The sequence below is a fragment of the Dryobates pubescens genome, chromosome 35, assembly GCF_014839835.1.
Source record: "Dryobates pubescens isolate bDryPub1 chromosome 35, bDryPub1.pri, whole genome shotgun sequence".
In the NCBI taxonomy this organism is placed as follows: Eukaryota; Metazoa; Chordata; class Aves; order Piciformes; family Picidae; genus Dryobates; species Dryobates pubescens.
In genome coordinates this window covers 6,552,034-6,573,301 of record NC_071646.1, presented here as the reverse complement: position 1 = coordinate 6,573,301, position 21,268 = coordinate 6,552,034, and the positions used below count along the sequence as shown (strand labels likewise).

At 66.1% G+C, this 21,268-nt stretch overlaps 2 protein-coding genes across 2 annotated transcripts; both read left to right on the top strand.

The window, feature by feature from the left end:
• The first annotated feature begins 1,796 nt into the window (after positions 1–1,796).
• Positions 1,797–4,226, top strand: LOC128898897 (mucin-19-like). The gene has a single exon (XM_054176308.1). It carries the CDS (start codon positions 1,797–1,799, stop codon positions 4,224–4,226), a length of 2,430 nt encoding a protein of 809 aa, XP_054032283.1.
• A 7,969-nt stretch (positions 4,227–12,195) lies between these two features.
• UBE2T (ubiquitin conjugating enzyme E2 T) lies at positions 12,196–20,067 on the top strand. The gene is made up of 6 exons (XM_054176459.1): positions 12,196–12,307; positions 13,208–13,277; positions 15,548–15,653; positions 17,236–17,334; positions 18,336–18,419; positions 19,930–20,067. Exons 1-6 carry the CDS (start codon positions 12,196–12,198, stop codon positions 20,053–20,055), a joined length of 597 nt encoding a protein of 198 aa, XP_054032434.1. The 3' UTR covers positions 20,056–20,067.
• Positions 20,068–21,268: the final 1,201 nt, after the last annotated feature.

The window sequence follows — 21,268 nt, the reverse complement described above, 5'->3', positions numbered from 1 at the left end:
ACCATCCCCAGCTCCCTCAGCCTCCTCATCTCCAAACCATCTCCAGCTCCCTCAGCCATTCCTCTTCTCCAAACCATCCCCAGCTCTCTCAGCCTCCTCATCTCCAAACCATCCCCAGCTCCCTCAGCCACTCCTCATCTCCAAACCATCCCCAGCTCCCTCAGCCTCCTCATCTCCAAACCATCCCCAGCTCCCTCAGCCACTCCTCATCAGATTCATTCACTCTACACAACTGCAGTTCCAAACAGTTCTCATGAGAGAGGAAACCAGGAGCTCTTTAGGAGGGATAGGTGAGGGAGAAGAGGAGGAGGGGTGGCTCTGTGTATCAGGGAGTCACTCTCTGCCACAGAACATGAGGTGGAAGATGAGGGGATTGAGAGCCTGTGGGTTAGAATCAGAGGGCAGCCCAACAGATCTGCCATCCTGGTTGGAGTCTGTTGCAGACCACCCAGCCAGGAGGAGGAGGCTGATGAATTATTCTATGAACAACTGGAGGCTGTCTCAAGATCATCAGATCTTGTCCTTGTGGGTGACTTCAACCTGCCAGATACCTGCTGGGAACTCAGTTCAGCAGAGAGGAGGCAGTCCAGAGGATTCCTGGAGCAAATGGAGGACTGCTTCCTGCTGCAGCTGTTAAGTGAGCCTGTGCCCCCCCAGTGCAGCACCCCAATCGTGCCTGTTGTCCCCCCGTGTTTCTGAGAGGGCCACTACATCACAGTCACCCTGGTGGTCCAGGACCTCCAGCTCCTCTTGCTTGTTGCCCATGCTGCCTGCATTGGTGTACCTGCACTGCAGCTTCTCCCCACTTCTAACTGCCCCTAATGTGTGCCCCACTCTTCCCTCTGCAGAGGGACTGATATCCTCACCCACCCCCTTCAGACCCAGCTTAAAGCCCTCCTAATGAGCCCAGCCAACTCCAGTGCTAGGACTCTCTTACCCCTTCCAGATAACTGCACCCCATCAGGACCCAGCAGGTGGGGTGCAGTAAAAGTTGCCCCACAATCAAAGAAGCCAAAGTTCCTCTGCTGGCAGCATCCCCTGAGCCAAGTGTTGATGGTCTGAGTTCTGTTCCTCTCAGTGTCCTCCCCTGCCACCGAGGGAACTGAGCAGAACACCACTTGAGCTCCTGCCCCATCAATCCATTGTCCAAGGGCCCTGAACTCCTCCTTAATAGCCCCAACCATTCCATGATCCAATGACCTCATCACAAAGCCTTTCTGGAGGTCAGCAGGAGACATCTGCAAGCTGTGACCTCTTTCCTTGCCCACAAGGTTTAAGGCTTCCAGGCGAAACACAGGGAAGCAAAGAGCAGCCCAATCAACCCCAGGACCGACCCCACACCAACACAAGACGAGAGGATCTCCATCCCCTGTCTGCCACACTCTGTATCCATCTCTCCCAGCCTCAAGAGACCTCATGGAGCTTCTGAGTGCCAGGAGAGAAGCCTCCTTCCTTCCACAGCAGAGCTGGGGGTGGCACCTCCAGAGAGAGATTCTCTTTCTGTGCTGGCTCTGACACAGGGCTCAGGGTCTTGTGTGGGGGTGAGGGTCTGACATGGAGCTGAGGGGCTGCTGGGGTGCTGAGGGTCTCATGTGGGGTTCAGGGGCTGAGGGATGTGTTTTAGTACCAGACTCGGTTGGACTTGATGACCTCAAAGGTCTCCTCCAAGCCCAGCGCTGCTGTGGCTCTGGCCTACAGCCCCCAGCGGCAGGGCAGGTCCTGGCTCTTCCCCTGGGGCAGCCCAGGGCAGAGCCTTGGAGATGCTGCTCCCCAGCTGCCGCCGGCCGGGCTCGGGGATGGAGATCTCCGGCGGAGCTCAGCTGCCGCCGGCCGGGCTCGGGGATGGAGATCTCCGGCGGAGCTCAGCTGCCGCCGGCCGGGCTCGGGGATGGAGATCTCCGGCGGAGCTCAGCTGCCGCCGGCCGGGCTCGGGGAGGGAGGTCTGCAGCGGAGCTCAGCTGCCGCCGGCCGGGCTCGGGGATGGAGATCTCCGGCGGAGCTCAGCTGCCGCCGGCCGGGCTCGGGGAGGGAGGTCTCCAGCGGAGCTCAGCTGCCGCCGGCCGGGCTCGGGGAGGGAGGTCTGCAGCGGAGCTCAGCTGCCGCCGGCCGGGCTCGGGGAGGGAGATCTGCAGCGGAGCTCAGCTGCCGCCGGCCGGGCTCGGGGAGGGAGGTCTCCAGCGGAGCTCAGCTGCCGCCGGCCGGGCTCGGGGAGGGAGGTCTGCAGCGGAGCTCAGCTGCCGCCGGCCGGGCTCGGGGATGGAGGTCTCCGGCGGAGCTCAGCTGCCGCCGGCCGGGCTCGGGGATGGAGGTCTCCGGCGGAGCTCAGCTGCCGCCGGCCGGGCTCGGGGAGGGAGGTCTCCGGCGGAGCTCAGCTGCCGCCGGCCGGGCTCGGGGATGGAGATCTCCGGCGGAGCTCAGCTGCCGCCGGCCGGGCTCGGGGAGGGAGGTCTCCGGCGGAGCTCAGCTGCCGCCGGCCGGGCTCGGGGATGGAGGTCTCCGACGGAGCTCAGCTGCCGCCGGCCGGGCTCGGGGAGGGAGGTCTGCAGCGGAGCTCAGCTGCCGCCGGCCGGGCTCGGGGAGGGAGGTCTCCGGCGGAGCTCAGCTGCCGCCGGCCGGGCTCGGGGAGGGAGGTCTGCAGCGGAGCTCAGCTGCCGCCGGCCGGGCTCGGGGAGGGAGGTCTGCAGCGGAGCTCAGCTGCCGCCGGCCGGGCTCGGGGATGGAGATCTCCGGCGGAGCTCAGCTGCCGCCGGCCGGGCTCGGGGATGGAGGTCTCCGGCGGAGCTCAGCTGCCGCCGGCCGGGCTCGGGGATGGAGGTCTGCAGCGGAGCTCAGCTGCCGCCGGCCGGGCTCGGGGATGGAGATCTCCGGCGGAGCTCAGCTGCCGCCGGCCGGGCTCGGGGATGGAGGTCTCCGGCGGAGCTCAGCTGCCGCCGGCCGGGCTCGGGGATGGAGGTCTCCGGCGGAGCTCAGCTGCCGCCGGCCGGGCTCGGGGAGGGAGGTCTGCAGCGGAGCTCAGCTGCCGCCGGCCGGGCTCGGGGATGGAGATCTCCGGCGGAGCTCAGCTGCCGCCGGCCGGGCTCGGGGATGGAGGTCTCCGGCGGAGCTCAGCTGCCGCCGGCCGGGCTCGGGGAGGGAGGTCTGCAGCGGAGCTCAGCTGCCGCCGGCCGGGCTCGGGGAGGGAGATCTCCGACGGAGCTCAGCTGCCGCCGGCCGGGCTCGGGGATGGAGGTCTCCGGCGGAGCTCAGCTGCCGCCGGCCGGGCTCGGGGATGGAGGTCTCCGGCGGAGCAGAGCTGCCGCCGGCCGGGCTCGGGGAGGGAGGTCTGCAGCGGAGCTCAGCTGCCGCCGGCCGGGCTCGGGGAGGGAGGTCTGCAGCGGAGCTCAGCTGCCGCCGGCCGGGCTCGGGGATGGAGATCTCCGGCGGAGCTCAGCTGCCGCCGGCCGGGCTCGGGGATGGAGGTCTCCGGCGGAGCTCAGCTGCCGCCGGCCGGGCTCGGGGATGGAGGTCTGCAGCGGAGCTCAGCTGCCGCCGGCCGGGCTCGGGGATGGAGATCTCCGGCGGAGCTCAGCTGCCGCCGGCCGGGCTCGGGGATGGAGGTCTCCGGCGGAGCTCAGCTGCCGCCGGCCGGGCTCGGGGATGGAGATCTCCGGCGGAGCTCAGCTGCCGCCGGCCGGGCTCGGGGAGGGAGGTCTGCAGCGGAGCTCAGCTGCCGCCGGCCGGGCTCGGGGAGGGAGGTCTGCAGCGGAGCTCAGCTGCCGCCGGCCGGGCTCGGGGATGGAGGTCTCCGGCGGAGCTCAGCTGCCGCCGGCCGGGCTCGGGGAGGGAGGTCTGCAGCGGAGCTCAGCTGCCGCCGGCCGGGCTCGGGGATGGAGGTCTCCGGCGGAGCTCAGCTGCCGCCGGCCGGGCTCGGGGAGGGAGGTCTCCGGCGGAGCTCAGCTGCCGCCGGCCGGGCTCGGGGAGGGAGGTCTCCGGCGGAGTTCCGCTGCCGCCGGCCGGGCTCGGGGAGGGAGATCTGCAGCGGAGCTCAGCTGCCGCCGGCCGGGCTCGGGGAGGGAGGTCTCCGGCGGAGTTCCGCTGCCACCTTGTGTCCAGCCCGGCCGCGCCTCAGCGCCTGCCCTGCCCCGGGAGAGGGAAGCTCTGGGCCCACCCCCAGGAGGGTCTCCTCCTGCTCCTGGCTCCAGTGCGAGCAGCTCAGGGGTCGGCAAAGCACCAACCCTGAGCCCTAACCCAGCTCAGAGCTCAGCTCCTCCGGACTGCTCTGCTCGCAGCCCCCCGTGGCTGCTTCTCAGGGAATCATCCGGGTTGGAAAGAGCTTTAAAACCATGGAGCCCAAGGTCTGCCCCAGGGCACCACCACCCCCTGGCCCTCACCACCACAGCTCCAAAACCCCTCCAGGCATGGAGGCTCCACCACTGCCCCCTGGGCAGCCTGGGCCAGGCCTGGACAAGCCTCAAGGGGCAGAAATTGTTCCTCATGGCCAAGCTGAACCTGCCCTGGGGCAGCTTAAAGCCATTTCCTCTCTTCCTATCACTTGTTCCTGGGGAGCAAAGCCCAACCCCCCCTGGCTGCAGCCTCCTCTCAGGGAGCTACAGAGAGCAATGAGGTCTCCCTCAGCCTCCCCTGCTCCAGGCTCAACCCCCCCAGCTCCCTCAGCTGCTCCTCCCCAGCCCTCTTCCCCAGCCCCTTCCCCAGCTCTGTTGCCCTTCCCTGGCCCTGCTGCAGCCTCTCAAGGTCCTTCCTGGGGTGAGGAGCCCAGAGCTGAACCCAGCACTCAAGCTGTGGCCTCCCCAGTGCCCAGCCCAGGGGCACCATCCCTGCCCTGCCCCTGCTGCCCACCCCACTGCTGCTCCAGGCCAGGCTGCTGCTGCCCTTCCTGCCCCCCTGGGCACCCCCTGGCTCCTCTCCAGCTGCTGGCACCCAGCACCCCCAGGGCCTTTCCCACCAGGCAGTTTCCAGCCCCTCTGCCCCCAGCCTGGAGCCCTCCTGGGGTTGTTGTGCCCCAAGTGCAGCCCCCAGCCCCTGGCCTTGGGGATCCTCATCCCATTGGCCTTGCACCCCAGCTTGGGCACCACCCTGGGAGAGCAAGAAAAACAAGGCAAGCCTCCTGCTGCCCAGGGAGCAGCCAGCTGGGGACACCTGTGGGTAGCAGTCCCTGCACAGGGGCCTGGCACAGTCCCCTGCCCCCAGCAGCAGGAGCATGGCACCAGCTGAGGAGCTGCCCCAAGCTGGGGGCTCCCTGCAGCCTCCAGGGCTGTTCCAAGCCCTGTGGCCCTCAGTCCAGGTCCCTGAAGCCCCACAAAGCCTCTGGGGTCACCCCAAACCCAGTGCCCCCTGGCCCCACAGGCCTGCTCTGGGCCCAGGGCTCTGCAGCCCCCCATGGTCAGTGAGGTCCCATGGAGCCTAGGGCCCCACACAGCCCCAGGATGAGCCCAAGCCAGGGTGCCCCAGGCTGGAGGGGGTCCCCATCCCATCCCTTCCAGTGGTGACATCTCCTGCAGCAGCAGTGGGGCACAGCTGTGGGGAGAGAGGCCAGGAGCTGGGCACAGGGCAGGGGGATGCCAGGGCAGGGGGATGCCAGGGCAGGGGGATGCCAGGGCAGGGCTTTGGAGCAGCTCAGGGGAGACCAGTGCAGGCAACTGGGGCAGGCAGAGCTGGGGGGGAGCAGGGGGGCACTGAAAGGTGCTGGGAGGCTGTCAGGGCTGGGGAGGGAGGTTGGACCCAGCACTGGGTGCCAGGGACCACGGGAGGGGAGCCACTGGTGGGTACCTGGCAGCAGTGGGGGTGTGGGGAAGGAGGTGGAGGCTCAGCCTCCAGGTTCCCCCCAGTGCCCCCCAGTCCCTCCCAGCACTCCCCAGTAACTCCCAGCCCCTCCAAATCCACTCCCAGTCCCCTCCCAGTCCAGGCCAGGGCCTGCTAGCACATCCCAGTCCCTCCTGCTCTGCCCCAGTGACTCCCAGTGCCCCAAACCCCTCCCCTCCGTTTTGCAGACACTGAGGCTCAAACCTGAGCCTGGCCCAAGCCTGAGCCTGGCCCAAGCCTGACAGCACCAAAGGAGTGACCAGGTCAGTGCTGCTGTGGAGCAGCTCTGAGAGCTGAGCTCTGCACCTTGGCCACAGCAACCCCAGGCAGTGCCACAGGCTGGGGGCAGAGTGGCTGAGAGCAGCCAGGCAGAGAGGGACCTGGGGGGAGTGGGGGAGAGCAGCTGAACAGGAGGCAGCAGTGTGCCCAGGGGGCCAAGAAGGCCAAGGGCAGCCTGGCCTGCAGCAGGCAGAGTGTGGCCAGCAGCAGCAGGGAGCTCATCCTGCCCTGTGCTCAGCACTGCTGAGGCCACAGCTGGAGTCCTGTGGCCAGCTCTGGGCTCCTCAGGTCAGGAAAGAGGTTGAGCTGCTGGAAGGTGTCCAGAGAAGGGCAACAAAGCTGGGGAGGGGTCTGGGGCACAGCCCTGGGAGGAGAGGCTGAGGGAGCTGGGGTTGCTTAGCCTGCAGGAGAGGAGGCTCAGGGGAGACCTTCTTGCTCTCTGCAACTCCCTGCAGGGAGGTTGGAGCCAGGTGGGGGTTGGGCTCTTCTGCCAGGCACCCAGCAGCAGAACAAGAGGACACAGTCTCAAGCTGTGCCAGGGGAGGGTTAGGCTGGAGGGGAGGAGAAAGTTCTTCTCAGACAGAGAGATTGGCCCTGGGGATGTGCTGCCCAGGGAGGTGGTGGAGTCCCCATGCCTGGAGGGGTTTAGGAAGAGCCTGGCTGAGGCCCTTGGAGCCAGGGTTGAGCTGATCAGATGGTGCTGGGGGATAGGTTGGACTCTTGGTGATCTCTGAGGTCTTTCCCAGCCTGCTTAATTCTGTGTTTCAGCTGTGTTGGCCTCCCACCATGCCCCTTCCAGCTCTCCACCAGCCCCAGCTCACCCAGCAAGGGCAGGCAGGAAATCCACCCCCAGGACAGAGAGCAGGGAAGTCCCCAGCCAGCCTCACCTGGAGGGTTGCCCCTGGGCTCTTCACCACCTGTCAGCCTGAGCAGAGGATGTCACAGAGTCACCCATCACAGCCCTTCTGAGGGCAGGGACCAGCTGGAGGGATGCTGTGCTCCTCAGGGTGTCACCATCTGGCCCCAGCACTGCCCCAGCTGTCCCTGCAAGCACTGGGAAATTCCTGGTCGGCTTTAAACCCTTCTGAACACCACAAGGAGAGGCACTGAGGTGGCTCCTGCAGCAAAGGTAACCTGAGCAGCTCAGGCTTTGTGCAACTCCTGAGGAGGAGGAGAAGGAGGAGGAGGATGGCAGCTGGCTCAGCACCCTCTGGCCCACCCTGCAGAACAAGATGGGGCAGGCATGGAGCAGGAGCTGGGAAGCAAAACCTTTAACAGTTTCATTCCCTCCATGGGTGCTGCTGGTTGTCCTCAGATGGTTGGAAAAGGGCTCCAAGATCATCAAGTCCAACCACTGCCTAACTCTGCCAGGGTCACTCCTCCACCACCTGCTTCAGCACCATCTCTGCATGGCCTGAATCAGCTGCAGGGATTTGAGCACTGCCCTGGGCAGCCTCTTCCAGTCTGTGAGAACCCTGTGGCCACAGAACTTTTTCCTAATGCTGTGGAATGACAGAAGTGGTCTGGCTGGCCAAGCCCTCTGAGAGCATCCAGGCCAACCCAACCCCCCCATGGCCACCAAGCCCTGGCCCCAGCTGCCATGGCCACAGCTTGCTGCAACCCCTCCAGCCATGGGGACTCCACCACCTCCCTGGGCAGCCTCTGCCAGGCCCTGACCACTCCTCCAGCAAAGACATTTTGCCTCCTCTCCAACCTCAGCCTCCCCTGGGCACAATTCCAGGCCAGTTCCTCTCCTTCTGTGCCCTGAGCCTGGGGAGCAGAGCCCAACCCCCCCTGGCTGCAGCCTCCTCTCAGGGAGCTGCAGAGAGCAATGAGGTCTCCCTCAGCCTCCTCTGCTCCAGGCTCAACCCCCCCAGCTCCCTCAGCTGCTCCTCTCCAGACCCTTCCCCAGACCCTTCCCCAGCTCTGTTGCCCTTTAGCTCCAGGCATGGGGACTCCACCACCTTCCTGGGCAGCCTTTTCCAGCCTTTGAGAACCCTTTGAGTGGAGAAGTTACTTCCAACATCCAACCTAAACCTAGGCTTGATGCCTTTTGCTCTTGTCATAGAATGGTTGGAAAAGACCTCCGAGCTCATCAAGTCCAAGCTGTCCCCCAGTACCTCCTAACAACCAAACCATGGCTCCAAGGGCCACATCCAAGCCCCTCTTGAACACCTCCAGGGATGGGGACTCCACCACCTCCCTGGGCAGCACATCCCCAGGGCCAATCTCTCTGGCTAGGAGGAACTTTCTCCTCCCCTCCAGCCTAAACCTCCCCTGGCACAGCTTGAGACTGTGTCCTCTTGTTCTGCTGCTGGGTGCCTGTGAGCAGAGCCCAACCCCCCCCTGGCTCCAACCTCCCTTCAGGGAGTTGCAGAGAGCAAGAAGGTCTCCCCTGAGCCTCCTCTCCTGCAGGCTAAGCAACCCCAGCTCCCTCAGCCTCTCCTCCCAGGGCTGTGCTCCAGACCCCTCCCCAGCTCATCACTGTCCTAGCAGTTGTGAGCTGGGAGAAGAAACCAAACCCCCACATCCCTCCAGCCTCCTTCCAGGGAGCTGCAGGGGGCCAGGAGGTGCAGTTCAGTCCAAGCAGGGCTGCTGTCCTTGGCCACAAGCTGCCCATCAGCCAGGAGGCAGCACGAATGCAATTAGAAAGCTTTAAATAGCTGTCCTAGGCAGCTGGGGGGGAAGCAGCCTCTGAAGCAGCAGTTGGGGCTTGTGGAGGGGGATAATTGTCAGCAGTAAGTTGTTTCATCTTCTTCAGATCTCAGAAAGCTTCAGAAGGGACTGAAGTGTTTGGGGGTGAGGTTTTGGGGTTCTTTGCATAAATTTGGTCACCTGGAATCACAGAACTGGCAGGGCTGGAAGGGAGCTCAAGGCTCAGCCAGCTCCAAGCCCCTGCCATGGGCAGGGACACCTCACACCACAGCAGGTTGCTCACAGCCACCTCCAGCCTGGCTGCAAACACCTCCAGGCAGGAGGCTTCCACCACCTCCCTGGGCAGCCTGTGCCAGGCTCTCACCACCCTCCTGGCCAACAACTTCTTCCTCACAGCCAATCTCCAGCTCCCCACTTCTAGTTCTGCTCCACCCCCCCCAGTCCTATCCCTCCCTGACCCCCTCCAAAGTCCCTCCCCAGCTTTCCTGCAGCCCCCTGCAGCTCCTGGGAGGCCACAAGGAGGTCTCCTGGGAGCCTTCTCCTCTCCAGCCTGCACAACCCCAACTCTCTCAGGCTGTCTGCAGAGCAGAGCAGCTCCAGCCCTCTGCTCCTCCTCCTGGCCCTGCTCTGGACACCTTCCAGCCCCTCCAGAGCCTTCCTGGCACAGAGGCTCCAGAGCTGGCTCCAGAGCTGGCCCCAGAGCTGCAGCTGTGGGCTCAGCAGCCATGAGCTCGGGCTCCAGCGGGAGGCAGCCGGGAGGCAGCCGGGGCCGCAGCCTCTCTCTTGAGTCTGGCTCCCAGCAGCTCAGGTGATGAACGCTGAGTGATAAACGAGATGGACACAGCACCAAGAGCCCCAAAGCCACCCACCGTGGAGCGGCCCCGGGACCCGGACCGGCGGGGAAAACGGAGGCGGCCGGGAGCGGAGGCAGCGACCCCCGCCCCAAGCCGGCAGCGGGCGGGGAGGGGTCGAACAGCCCCGCCCGGCCCCGCGGCTCCCAGCGCCCACAGCCTGCCGTTACCTTCCTGCCTGCGGCCGGCGAGCGCAGAGAGCCCAGCGCCCGGTTCCGCCACCGCCCCTGGCCCGGCGCTGCGGTTACACAACCGCGGCCGGGGGAGGAGGGGCCGGGCCGGCCCGGTTACGCAAGAGACACTTGGCGGGAGGGTGCGGGCCGCTCCCGCCGGCGCCCCGGGAGGTGCCCGGGGAGGTTGGGCACAGGTGGGGGCAGCAGTGCTGGGGGTAGGGGCCGGGACCATCACACCGGGGGAGCAGCTGGGAGACCGCGGGCAGAGCCCTCCCGGACCCTGCCGCCTGCTGCCTGCCGCCGCCCGGCCGCGCCCCCAGCTCCGCCGGCCACACCCACCCCGCGCCGGTTCACTGAGGGGGCGGGGCTTGTGCTCCCGCCGGCCGCGCTCCGCCAATGGCGGCCCTCCCCCCGTGACAGCTCTTCTCCACCGGCCGCGCTCCGCCAATAGCAGCGCTTGCTCAACGGCCGCGCTCCGCCAATAGCAGCGCTTCCTCAACGGCGGCGCTCCGCCATTGGCAGCTCTATCTGCCCTCGCGGCCCTCCCCCAATGGCAGCCCTCGGCCAATGGCCGCCCTCCCCCCAGCGGCCGCTCTTCTCCTCCACTGGCAGAGCTCCTCCGCAGCACTTCGCCAATGGCCGCGCGCCTCCGCTTCCACTTCGAACGGGCGCCGCTGGGGGGGCGGTGCTGCGCGGTAGCCAATCAGCGGCGGCGCGGCGGGTGCCGGGGCGGGGCCGTCCGCACCGGGGCGGAGCCGAGGTCGCTGCGCGCCGAGCGGGGCCGCGGCGCTGCCGGTCGGTGGCGGAGCCTTTAGCCAGGGGCGATTGGGCTGAGCGGGTAACGAGGCCTGGGGAGGGGTAGTGAGGGTGAGGCGGTAATTAGGCCGAGGAAGCAGCGCGGTGAGCGCAGGCACGTTGTTCCCGGCCGGGCTCTGTGAGGCTGCGGGACGCTTAGAGGCCGTTCCCGGCCCCCCGTGAGGGGCGGTTGAGGCAGGGGCTCGTGGCAGTCCTTGCCTGCGGGTAATTAGGCCTGGGGTGGGGTAATTAGGCTGAGGGGGTTAATTAGTCCGGGGGAGCAGTGAGGTTGAAGGGGAGGCTGTTCCTGGGGGGGTGCTGTGAGGCTGGGGGCAGGGCTGGGCCGGGGGAGGCCATTCCCAGCCGTGGGAGGGGGAAAGCCCTTGTCCAAGGGGGTAATTAAGCTGAGGAGGGTAATTAGGCTGGCGGGGAGGAGGTTGTACCTGAGGGTGTGGGGCTAGGGGAGGCCATTCCCAGCCGTGGGAGGGGGAAAGAATGCTGGAGGGAGAGGTAGTGAGGCTGAGGAAGGGATCCCCTGGGGAGGCAGGAGGGGAGCCTGCAGCATGGAGGCAGTGAGGCTGGGGGGATGCAGCTAGCCTGAGGTTAGGTACTGCCTGGGGGGGATATGTGTAGCCTGGGGGGGGGGGTCTGGTCGGTGTGGTGGTAACTGTGCCCAGGGTGGGGGGAGGTAAGGCCCTGGCAAGGTTGTTAAGCCAGGAAAGGGGTGTCCGCCCCCCGAGGGGGAGGGGGTAGGTCTGGAGTGGGTGATGCTCAGTCCCCACTGTCCCCTTTGTGAGGGCTGTGAGAGGCTGAGTTAAGAGCTCTGGAGAAGGTTCCCTGACCTTGGAGATGAGCAACAGCAGAGGGGGGTCCCTGCCTTGGGGGGTGCCAGGGGCCCCCTGCTTTGGGGGCATGCCTGTAGTGTCCCTGAGGCAGCCCTGGGTGCTCCGTGCAAAGGGAGAGCCAAGGTGCCTTTGGGGTGGGAAGAGGATCCCTGCCTGCTGCAGGGAGGTGGCTCTGGTGGTGTCCCTCTCCAAGGCACCTGCAGGTGGTCCCCAGGAGGGTGACCCTGCCCACGAAGGGGAAGGGACAAGGGTGGTGAGAGGGCAGGAGTCCCAGTTCCTCTTGGGGATGTGGGGCTCGGCCGGGGGGCCGGGAGGCTTTGGTGGGCTCGGCCTGGGGAGCCGGGAGGCTTTGGTGGGCTCGGCCCGGGGGGGGCCGGGAGGCTTTGGTGGGCTCGGCCCGGGGGGACCGGGAAGCTTTGGTGGGCTCGGCCCGGGGGGGCCGGGAAGCTTTGGTGGGCTCGGCCCGGGGGGACCGGGAAGCTTTGGTGGGCTCGGCCCGGGGGACCGGGAGGCTTTGGTGGGCTCGGCCCGGGGGGGACCGGGAGGCTTTGGTGGGCTCGGCCGGGGGGGGCCGGGGAGGCTTTGGTGGGCTCGGCCCGGGGGGGGCCGGGAAGCTTTGGTGGGCTCGGCCCGGGGGGGGGGCCGGGAGGCTTTGGTGGGCTCGGCCCGGGGGAGCAGGCCTGGGGATTTGGTTCTCCTCCAGCTGGGTGTGAGGGCAGCGGCAGGAGCAGGCTGCCCCCCGCCTCCCCTCCCCGCAGGATAACCTCTCCCCGCAGGTTGCCGCAGCCCCGGAGCAGGATGCAGAGAGCCTCGCGGCTGCAGAGGGAGCTGTCGCTGCTGGCTGCGGAGCCGCCGCCCGGCATCGCCTGCTGGCAGCACCGCCACGGCCGGCTGCAGGAGCTGCGAGCCCGTAGGTGCCCTGCCGGGGGAGCCCCTGCCGGGGGAGCCCCTGCCGGGGGGCAGCTGGCAGCGCTGCTGCGGGCTCCGGGCTTGCCAAGTTGCCTGGCCGCATGGAGGAGCCAGGGAGCCCCAGGCCTGGCTGCCTGACCTCGGTGCCAAGCAAGGGCATGGAGCAGATCACCCTGGAGGCACTCACAGTGCAGGGGCAGGATGGCCAAGGGCTCAGGCCCAGCCAGCAGGGATTCAGGCAGGGCAGCTCCTGCCTGACCAACCTGAGCTCCTTCCATGCCCAGGGGGCTGCCTGGTGGCTGTGGGGCAGGCTGTGGATGTGGTCTGCCTGGACTGCAGCAAGGCCTTGGCCACCATCCCCCACAGCCAAGCCCTGGCCAAGCTGTCAGCCCCTGGCTGGGGGCTGAGCCCAGAGAGTGGTGGTGAATGGTGCCACAGCCAGCTGGCAGCCAGGCACCAGTGGGGTGCCCCAGGGACAATGAGGTCTCCCTCAGCCTCCTCCAGGCTCAACCCCCCCAGCTCCCTCAGCTGCTCCTCCCCAGCCCTCTTCTCCAGACCCTTCCCCAGCTCTGTTGCCCTTCTAGGCTGCCTGCCTGGCTGGCTGGGCTGGGGGGCTGCTGCCTGCCTGCCTGCCTGGGCTGGGGGGCTGCTGCCTGCCTGCCTGCCTGGCTGGGCTGGGGGGCTGCTGCCTGCCTGCCTGCCTGGCTGGGCTGGGGGGCTGCTGCCTGCCTGCCTGCCTGGCTGGGCTGGGGGGCTGCTGCCTGCCTGGGCTGGGGGGCTGCTGGCTTGCTCCTGGAGCTGCTCACTGTTAGCTCAGTGGCTGTGGGTGGTGTGTGGAGGCTGCTGGCTGAGTTCAGGTGGCTGGGAAGGCACAGCTGAGACTTTCCCCTTGCTTCCCCAGAAATTGTAGGAGGAGCAGACACAGCTTATGAGAAGGGAGTCTTTGACCTGGAGATAGTTGTTCCTGAGAGGTGAGTGTGCAGCAGCTGCTGCTGGGGAACAGTGCAGAGAGCCTCAGAGTTGTGCTGCTTGGGGAACAGCTTTCAGCTCATCCAGCTCCAACCATCCTCCACCTCTGCCAAGGCTGAGGCTAGACCCTGGCCCTCAGCACCACAGCTCAGCTGCTCTGAAACCCCCCCAGGGATGGGGATTCAAGCACCTCCCTGGGCAGCCTGGGCCAGGCTTGGAGAACCCTTTCAGCCCAGAAGTTTCTTCTAGTGGCCAAACCAAGCCTCCCCTGGGGCAACCTGAGGCCATTTCCTCCCATCCTGTCACTTCCTCCTTGGCAGGAGCCCAGCCCCCACCTGGCTCCAGCCTTTGGGGAGCTGCAGAGAGCCAGGAGGTCTCCCCTCAGTGGGACCTGGACAGGCCAATGCCAACCTCATGAAACAAGGCCAAGGGCAGGCTCCTGCAGCTGGGTTGGGGCAGCCCCAGCACCAATCCAGGCTGGGGAGGAGGCCTTGGGGGTGCAGAGCTGGCCCTGAGCACTGCCAGCCCAGCCCCAGCCTGGCCTGGGCTGAGCCCCAGCAGGGTGGGCAGCAGGGGCAGGGAGGGGATTCTGCCCTCTGCTCTGCTCTGCTGAGACCTCCCCTGCAGGGCTGGGGCAGCTCTGGAGCCCTCAGCACAGACAGGGCCCTGGGGGAGCAGGGCCAGAGGAGGCCACAGCAGTGCTGGCAGGGCTGGAAGCCCTCTGCTGGGAGCCCAGGCTGAGAGGGTTGGGGTTGTGCAGCCTGGGGAGGAGAAGGCTCCAGGGAGAGCTTAGAGCAGCCCTCCAGGATTGGGAGGGGGCTGCAGGAGAGCTGGGGAGGGATTTCTTACAGCACCATGGGGAGGCAGGGTGAGAGGTGATGGCTTCAGCCTGGGAGAAGCAGGATTTGAGTCACAGGTTAGGAACAAGTTGCTCCCCAGGGGGCACTGGAACAGGAGCTCCAGAGAAGGCTCCAAGCATTTAAGGCCAGACTGGATGAGGCCTTGAGCAGCCTGAGGCAGTGGCAGCTGTCCCTGCACATGGGCCTGGGGGGTCTGTGAGGTCCCTTCCAGCCCAAACCACTCTGAGATTGACTCAGGGAAGTGTGGGGGGAAGGAAGCCCTCAGTGCCTGGCTCTGGCCTGAAAGGGCTGCTCCAACCTGGAGACATCTGGCTGCAAACAGCCTGGGGGAGGCTGTGGGGCACAGCTTGGGGGCTGTGTGCTTGCAGAGGGCCAGGGGGAGGCTGTGGGGCACAGTTTGGGCTCTGTGTGGTTGCAGAGGGCCAGGGGGAGGCTGTGGGGCACAGCTTGGGGGCTGTGTGCTTGCAGAGGGCCAGGGGGAGGCTGTGGGGCACAGCTTGGGGGCTGTGTGCTTGCAGAGGGCCAGGGGGAGGCTGTGGGGCACAGTTTGGGCTCTGTGTGTTTGCAGAGGGCCAGGGGGAGGCTGTGGGGCACAGTTTGGGCTCTGTGTGGTTGCAGAGGGCCAGGGGGAGGCTGTGGGGCACAGTTTGGGCTCTGTGTGGTTGCAGAGGGCCAGGGGGAGGCTGTGGGGGCACAGCTTGGGGGCTGTGTGGTTGCAGAGGGCCAGGGGGAGGCTGTGGGGCACAGCTTGGGGGCTGTGTGCTTGCAGAGGGCCAGGGGGAGGCTGTGGGGCACAGCTTGGGGGCTGTGTGGTTGCAGAGGGCCAGGGGGAGGCTGTGGGGCACAGCTTGGGGGCTGTGTGGTTGCAGAGGGCCAGGGGGAGGCTGTGGGGGCACAGCTTGGGGGCTGTGTGGTTGCAGAGGGCCAGGGGGAGGCTGTGGGGCACAGTTTGGGCTCTGTGTGGTTGCAGAGGGCCAGGGGGAGGCTGTGGGGCACAGTTTGGGCTCTGTGTGGTTGCAGAGGGCCAGGGGGAGGCTGTGGGGCACAGCTTGGGCTCTGTGTGGTTGCAGAGGGCCAGGGGGAGGCTGTGGGGCACAGCTTGGGCTCTGTGTGGTTGCAGAGGGCCAGGGGGAGGCTGTGGGGGCAGGGTTTGGGCTCTGTGTGGTTGCAGAGGGCCAGGGGGAGGCTGTGGGGCACAGCTTGGGCTCTGTGTGGTTGCAGAGGGCCAGGGGGAGGCTGTGGGGCACAGCTTGGGCTCTGTGTGGTTGCAGAGGGCCAGGGGGAGGCTGTGGGGGCAGGGTTTGGGCTCTGTGTGGTTGCAGAGGGCCAGGGGGAGGCTGTGGGGCACAGCTTGGGGGCTGAAGCACACATCCAAGCCTCCTCCTTGCTTTCTTCCCTCCTGTCCCTGCCAGGTACCCCTTTGAGCCCCCCCAGATTCGCTTCCTGACCCCCATCTACCACCCCAACATTGACTCTGCTGGAAGGATTTGCTTGGATGTGCTCAAGTTACCCCCAAAGGTAGGATCATGCTCTGGGTAAGTGAGCCTGGCCAGGAGGGTCATGAGCTCCTTATCCTTTTCTTGTAGAAGCCTCCTTGAATGTCTCTCTGCTCCTGACTTATTTACACAGGAGCACAGGAGGCAGCTGTCTGAGTGGCAGCCTCCTTTGTTCTGGGGCTGGGGCTTGGCCCTCTGCCCTCCCAGGGAGTTTCCCAGGCCTGGGGGCTTGGCCTCTGCAGCCCCCTGTGGGGGGAAGCTGCCCCAGCCCCAGGGACAGGCAGGGTAGAGCCTGTGGGTGCTGGCCAGGGAGGCCACAGCTGCAGTGGCTGTAGTCTACCTGGACCTCAGCAAGGCCTTTGACACCATCCCCCACAGCAAACTGCTGGCCAAGCTGTCAGCCCCTGGCTTGGATGGGAGCACACTGCAGTGGGTCAGGAACTGGCTGGAGGCTGAGCCCAGAGAGTGGTGGTGAATGGTGCCACAGGCAGCTGGCAGCCAGGCACCAGTGGGGTGCCCCAGGGAGCAGTGCTGGGCCCCAGCCTGATCAATATCTTCATTGATGATCTGGAGGAGGGGATGGAGTCAGCCAGCAGCAAATGTGCAGATGACAGCAAGCTGGGGGCAGGAGCTGAGCTGTGAGAGGCCAGGAGAGCTCTGCAGAGGGACCTGGACAGGCTGGGCAGAGGGGCAGAGGCCAAGGGCAGGAGATTGAACACAGCCAAGTGCCAGGGGCTGCACCTTGGCCACAGCAACCCCAGGCAGTGCCACAGGCTGGGGGCAGAGTGGCTGAGAGCAGCCAGGCAGAGAGGGACCTGGGGGTGCTGATTGACAGCTGCCTGAACAGGAGCCAGCAGTGTGCCCAGGGGGCCAAGAAGGCCAAGGGCAGCCTGGCCTGCAGCAGGCAGAGTGTGGCCAGCAGCAGCAGGGAGCTCATCCTGCCCTGTGCTCAGCACTGCTGAGGCCACAGCTGGAGTCCTGTGGCCAGCTCTGGGCTCCTCAGGTCAGGAAAGAGGTTGAGCTGCTGGAAGGTGTCCAGAGAAGGGCAACAAAGCTGGGGAGGGGTCTGGGGCACAGCCCTGGGAGGAGAGGCTGAGGGAGCTGGGGTTGCTTAGCCTGCAGGAGAGGAGGCTCAGGGGAGACCTTCTTGCTCTCTGCAACTCCCTGCAGGGAGGTTGGAGCCAGCTGGGGGTTGGGCTCTTCTGCCAGGCACCCAGCAGCAGAACAAGAGGACACAGTCTCAAGCTGTGCCAGGGGAGGTTCAGGCTGGAGGGGAGGAAGAAGTTCTACACAGAGAGAGTGATTGCCCATTGGGATGTGCTGCCCAGGGAGGTGGTGGAGTCCCCATCCCTGGAGGTGTTCAGGAGGAGACTGGATGGGGTGCTGGGTGCCAGGGGTTAGCTGTTTGGGTGGTGCTGGGTTGGTTGATGGGGGTGTTCTGTGTATTCAGTGCTGAGGGTGGATGTGGAGGTTAAGCACTGCAAGCCCTGAGGCAGCTGCTGGGCAGGGCAGGTGGAAGGGCTGGGAGGCCTGGGGTGCCCCCAGGCAGCCCTGGGGCCCCTTCCACTCTGCCTGACTGCTGCTCTGCCCTCCCTCCCTTGCAGGGTGCCTGGAGACCTTCCCTGAGCATCTCCACCCTGCTGACCTCCATACAGCTGCTGATGGCAGAGCCCAACCCTGATGACCCTCTCATGGCAGACATTGTATGTGTGCTCCTCTTCCTCCTGTGGCTGAGGGCACAGGGAGGGAGCAGTGAGAGCCAGCTGGGGGCTCAGAGCCCAGCCCTGGTGACCCTCTCATGGCAGACATTGTGTGTGTGCTCCAGACAGACAGGGAGGGAGCAGTGAGAGCCAGCTGGGGGCTCAGAGCCCAGCCCTGGTGACCCTCTCATGGCAGACACTGTGTGTGTGCTCCAGACAGGGAGCAGTGAGAGCCAGCTGGGGGGCTCAGAGCCCTGCCCTGGTGACCCTCTCATGGCAGACACTGTGTGTGTGCTCCAGACAGACAGACAGGGAGCAGTGAGAGCCAGCTGGGGGGGTTCAGCCTGCAGAAAAGGAGGCCCAGGGGAGACCTTCTGGCTCTCTGCAGCTCCCTGTAAGGAGGCTGCAGCCAGCTGGGGCTTGGGCTCTTCTCCCAAGGAACAAGGGACAGGACAAGAGGAAACAGCCTCAGGCTGCCCCAGGGGAGCTTCAGCTTGGCCATGAACAATTTCTGCCCCTTGAGGCTTGTCCAGGCCTGGCCCAGGCTGCCCAGGGGCAGTGGTGCAGCCCCCAGCCCTGGAGGGGCTTCAGAGCCCTGGAGCTGTGGTGCTGAGGGCCCTGGGGTGGTGCTGCCCTGGGGCAGGGCTGTGGTGCTGAGGGCCCTGGGGTGGTGCTGCCCTGGGGCAGGGCTGTGGTGCTGAGGGCCCTGGGGTGGTGCTGCCCTGGGGCAGGGCTGGGTTGAGGCCTGGCCTCCATGATTCTGAAGCTGAGGATTTAGGCAGCACTTCCCCCTGGGGTGGTGCTGGCCCCTTCCATGGGGGGGAGCTTGGCCTGGCTGAGGCCTGGGGACCTTTCCCCAGGGCAGGGGGGAGCTGTGGTGCAGGCTCTGTGCATGGACTCTGTGCTGCCTGCCTGGGGTGGTGCTGTGCCCCCAGGGCTCCATCCCAGCTCCTGCCTCTGGCCTTTGTGTTGGATCCAACCTCTGCCCTGCTCCTTCTGCTCAGTCCTCAGAGTTCAAGTACAACAGGCAGCTGTTCCTGCAGAATGCCAGGGAGTGGACTCAGAAGTATGCCAGCCAGGAGGCCAGGGTGAGGACCCTGCCCTGCCTCCCTGTGCCCCTCCCTGCCACCTGTGTGCCTTGGCAGCTCTGCTTCCCCCTCCTCTCCTGCCTTGGAGCTCCCAGGTCCTTCCACTCCCTTGCTCTTTCCCTCAAGATCCTGAGGTTCACTCTCCCAGCTCAGGGTCTGGCTGCCTCCATCCACAAATCCTTGCAGCTCAAGCAGGAGGGCTGAGGAAGGCTGAGGCCTGGTTGACCTCTCCCTCAGCCCTACTCCTTCCTTCCTTTCTCAGCCCTGTCCCACCAGACTCTGCCCTGCTGTGGTTGGGCCTTAGGCTCAGCTCTGCCAAGGGTCCTCCTGCTCACCCCTTCACTGGCACTGCTGGGGTGCAGCCTTGCTGGCCCCTGCCTGCCCTCTCCCTCTCCCTTCCCTTGCTGGCCCCTGCCCCTGCCCTCCCTTCTCCCTTCCCTTGCTGGCCCCTGCCTCCCCTCTCGCTGCCCCTGCCGGCCCTGCCCCTGCCTCCCCTCTCCCTGCCCCCCTGCCCCCCTGCCCTCCCCTCTCCTTCACTCTGCTGAGCCCACAGCTGCAGCTCTGGGGCCAGCTCTGGAGCCTCTGTGCCAGGAAGGCTCTGGAGGGGCTGGAAGGTGTCCAGAGCAGGGCCAGGAGGAGGAGCAGAGGGCTGGAGCTGCTCTGCCCTGCAGACAGCCTGAGAGAGTTGGGGTTGTGCAGGCTGGAGAGGAGAAGGCTCCCAGGAGACCTCCTTGTGGCCTCCCAGGAGCTGCAGGGGGCTGCAGGAAAGCTGGGGAGGGACTTTGGAGGGGGTCAGGGAGGGACAGGACTGGGGGGGATGGAGCAGAACTAGAAGTGGGGAGCTGGAGATTGGCTGTGAGGAAGAAGTTGTTGGCCAGGAGGGTGGTGAGAGCCTGGCACAGGCTGCCCAGGGAGGTGGTGGAAGCCTCCTGCCTGGAGGTGTCTGCAGCCAGGCTGGAGGTGGCTGTGAGCAACCTGCTGTGGTGTGAGGTGTCCCTGCCCATGGCAGGGGCTTGGGGCTGGCTGAGCCTGGAGCTCCCTTCCAGCCCTGCCAGCTCTGGGATTCCCTTCCTGGCCCTTTCCCTTCCTCCCCTCTCTCTCCCCTTCCCTCCCTCTCTGCCCTTGTTCCCTGCCACCCCTCCCAGGGCAATCTCACTCACAGAATCAATAAGGTTGGGAAAGACCTCAGAGTCCAACCTGCCTCCCAGCACCTCCTGACTGAACATCCTGAGGCAGCTCCAAAGCTGTTGCCCTGTCTGGGCCTCCTCCCTTGCCTGGCTGAGCAGAGGCCCCTGGCTCTGTCTGGCCCTGCCAGGCTCTGATCCTTCTCTGCTGCCCTTCCCCAGCCAGGGCAGCAGGGCAGGGAGGGTCCTGTGTGCCCCCCGGGGGTCAGCTCCAGGGGGGCAGTGCCAGGGCAGGCTGGGAGCTCCGAGGTGGGAAGGCAGAGGGGTGCCAGGGGCTGCCAGCCCACCTGCCTCACAGCTCCCCCTTTGTGCCCTGTGTGTGCCAGGCTGCCAGGCCCCTGGAGGAGAGCACAAACCACAGCCCCAGGAGCCCCAGGGCTGGCCCTGCCCCCCAGAAGAGGAAAGGGAAGGAGAGCAGCAAGGAGGAGAAGCAACCTCGGCTGGACTCCTGAGGGCCTTCTGCTCTGCTGTGGCTGGCACTGTGGCTGGCACTGTGGCTGGCAGTGGCCCCTGCCACAGCCACCCCTGGGCATCCTGCCCCCTGGGCACCTGCAGCAGGGTTGTGCTTCCTCCCTTGCCTGAGCTCTGGGGTTTGCTTTGTGTCTCAGAAGTTCCACTCTGGAAATAAACCACAAAGGCTGGGTTGATGTCCTCCTCTTGTGGAGAGGTTTGGGGATAGCTCTGGGCCCCCCCTGCCCGGCCCTGGCTTGCCTGGGCCCCCCCTGCCCGGCCCTGGCTGGCTCCTGGGCCCCCCCTGCCCGGCCCTGGCTGGCTCCTGGGCCCCCCCTGCCCGGCCCTGGCTGGCTCCTGGGCCCCCCCCTGCTCAGCCTGCTCCCTGGAGCAGGAACAGCACCAAGGGATCCCCCAGGGAGCAGTGCTGGGCCCCAGCCTGATCAAGATCTTCACTGATGATCTGGAGGAGGGGATGGAGGCCAGCAGCAGGGAATGTGCAGAGGACACCAAGCTGGGGGCAGGAGCTGAGCTGTGAGAGGCCAGGAGAGCTCTGCAGAGGGACCTGGACAGGCTGGGCAGAGGGGCAGAGGCCAAGGGCAGGAGATTGAACACAGCCAAGTGCCAGGGGCTGCACTTTGCCCACAGCAACCCCAGGCAGTGCCACAGGCTGGGGGCAGAGTGGCTGAGAGCAGCCAGGCAGAGAGGGACCTGGGGGGAGTGGGGGAGAGCAGCTGAACAGGAGCCAGCAGTGCGCCCAGGGGGCCAAGAAGGCCAAGGGCAGCCTGGCCTGCAGCAGGCAGAGTGTGGCCAGCAGCAGCAGGGAGCTCATCCTGCCCTGTGCTCAGCACTGCTGAGGCCACAGCTGGAGTCCTGTGGCCAGCTCTGGGCTCCTCAGGTCAGGAAAGAGGTTGAGCTGCTGGAAGGTGTCCAGAGAAGGGCAACAAAGCTGGGGAGGGGTCTGGGGCACAGCCCTGGGAGGAGAGGCTGAGGGAGCTGGGGTTGCTTAGCCTGCAGGAGAGGAGGCTCAGGGGAGACCTTCTTGCTCTCTGCAACTGCCTGCAGGGAGGTTGGAGCCAGGTGGGGGTTGGGCTCTTCTGCCAGGCCCCCAGCAGCAGAACAAGAGGACACAGTCTCAAGCTGTGCCAGGGGAGGTTTAGGCTGGAGGGGAGGAAGAAATTCTTCCCAGCCAGAGAGATTGGCCCTGGGGATGTG

Coding starts and splice junctions, on each gene's coding strand:
- LOC128898897 (XM_054176308.1), top strand. CDS start 1,797: ATGGAGATCTCCGGCGGAGCTCAGCTGCCGCCGGCCGGGCTCGGGGAT.
- UBE2T (XM_054176459.1), top strand. CDS start 12,196: ATGCAGAGAGCCTCGCGGCTGCAGAGGGAGCTGTCGCTGCTGGCTGCG. Junction 13,278..15,547: donor GAGATAGTTGTTCCTGAGAG/GTGAGTGTGCAG, acceptor TGTCCCTGCCAG/GTACCCCTTTGAGCCCCCCC. Junction 17,335..18,335: donor ACCCTCTCATGGCAGACATT/GTATGTGTGCTC, acceptor CCTTCTGCTCAG/TCCTCAGAGTTCAAGTACAA.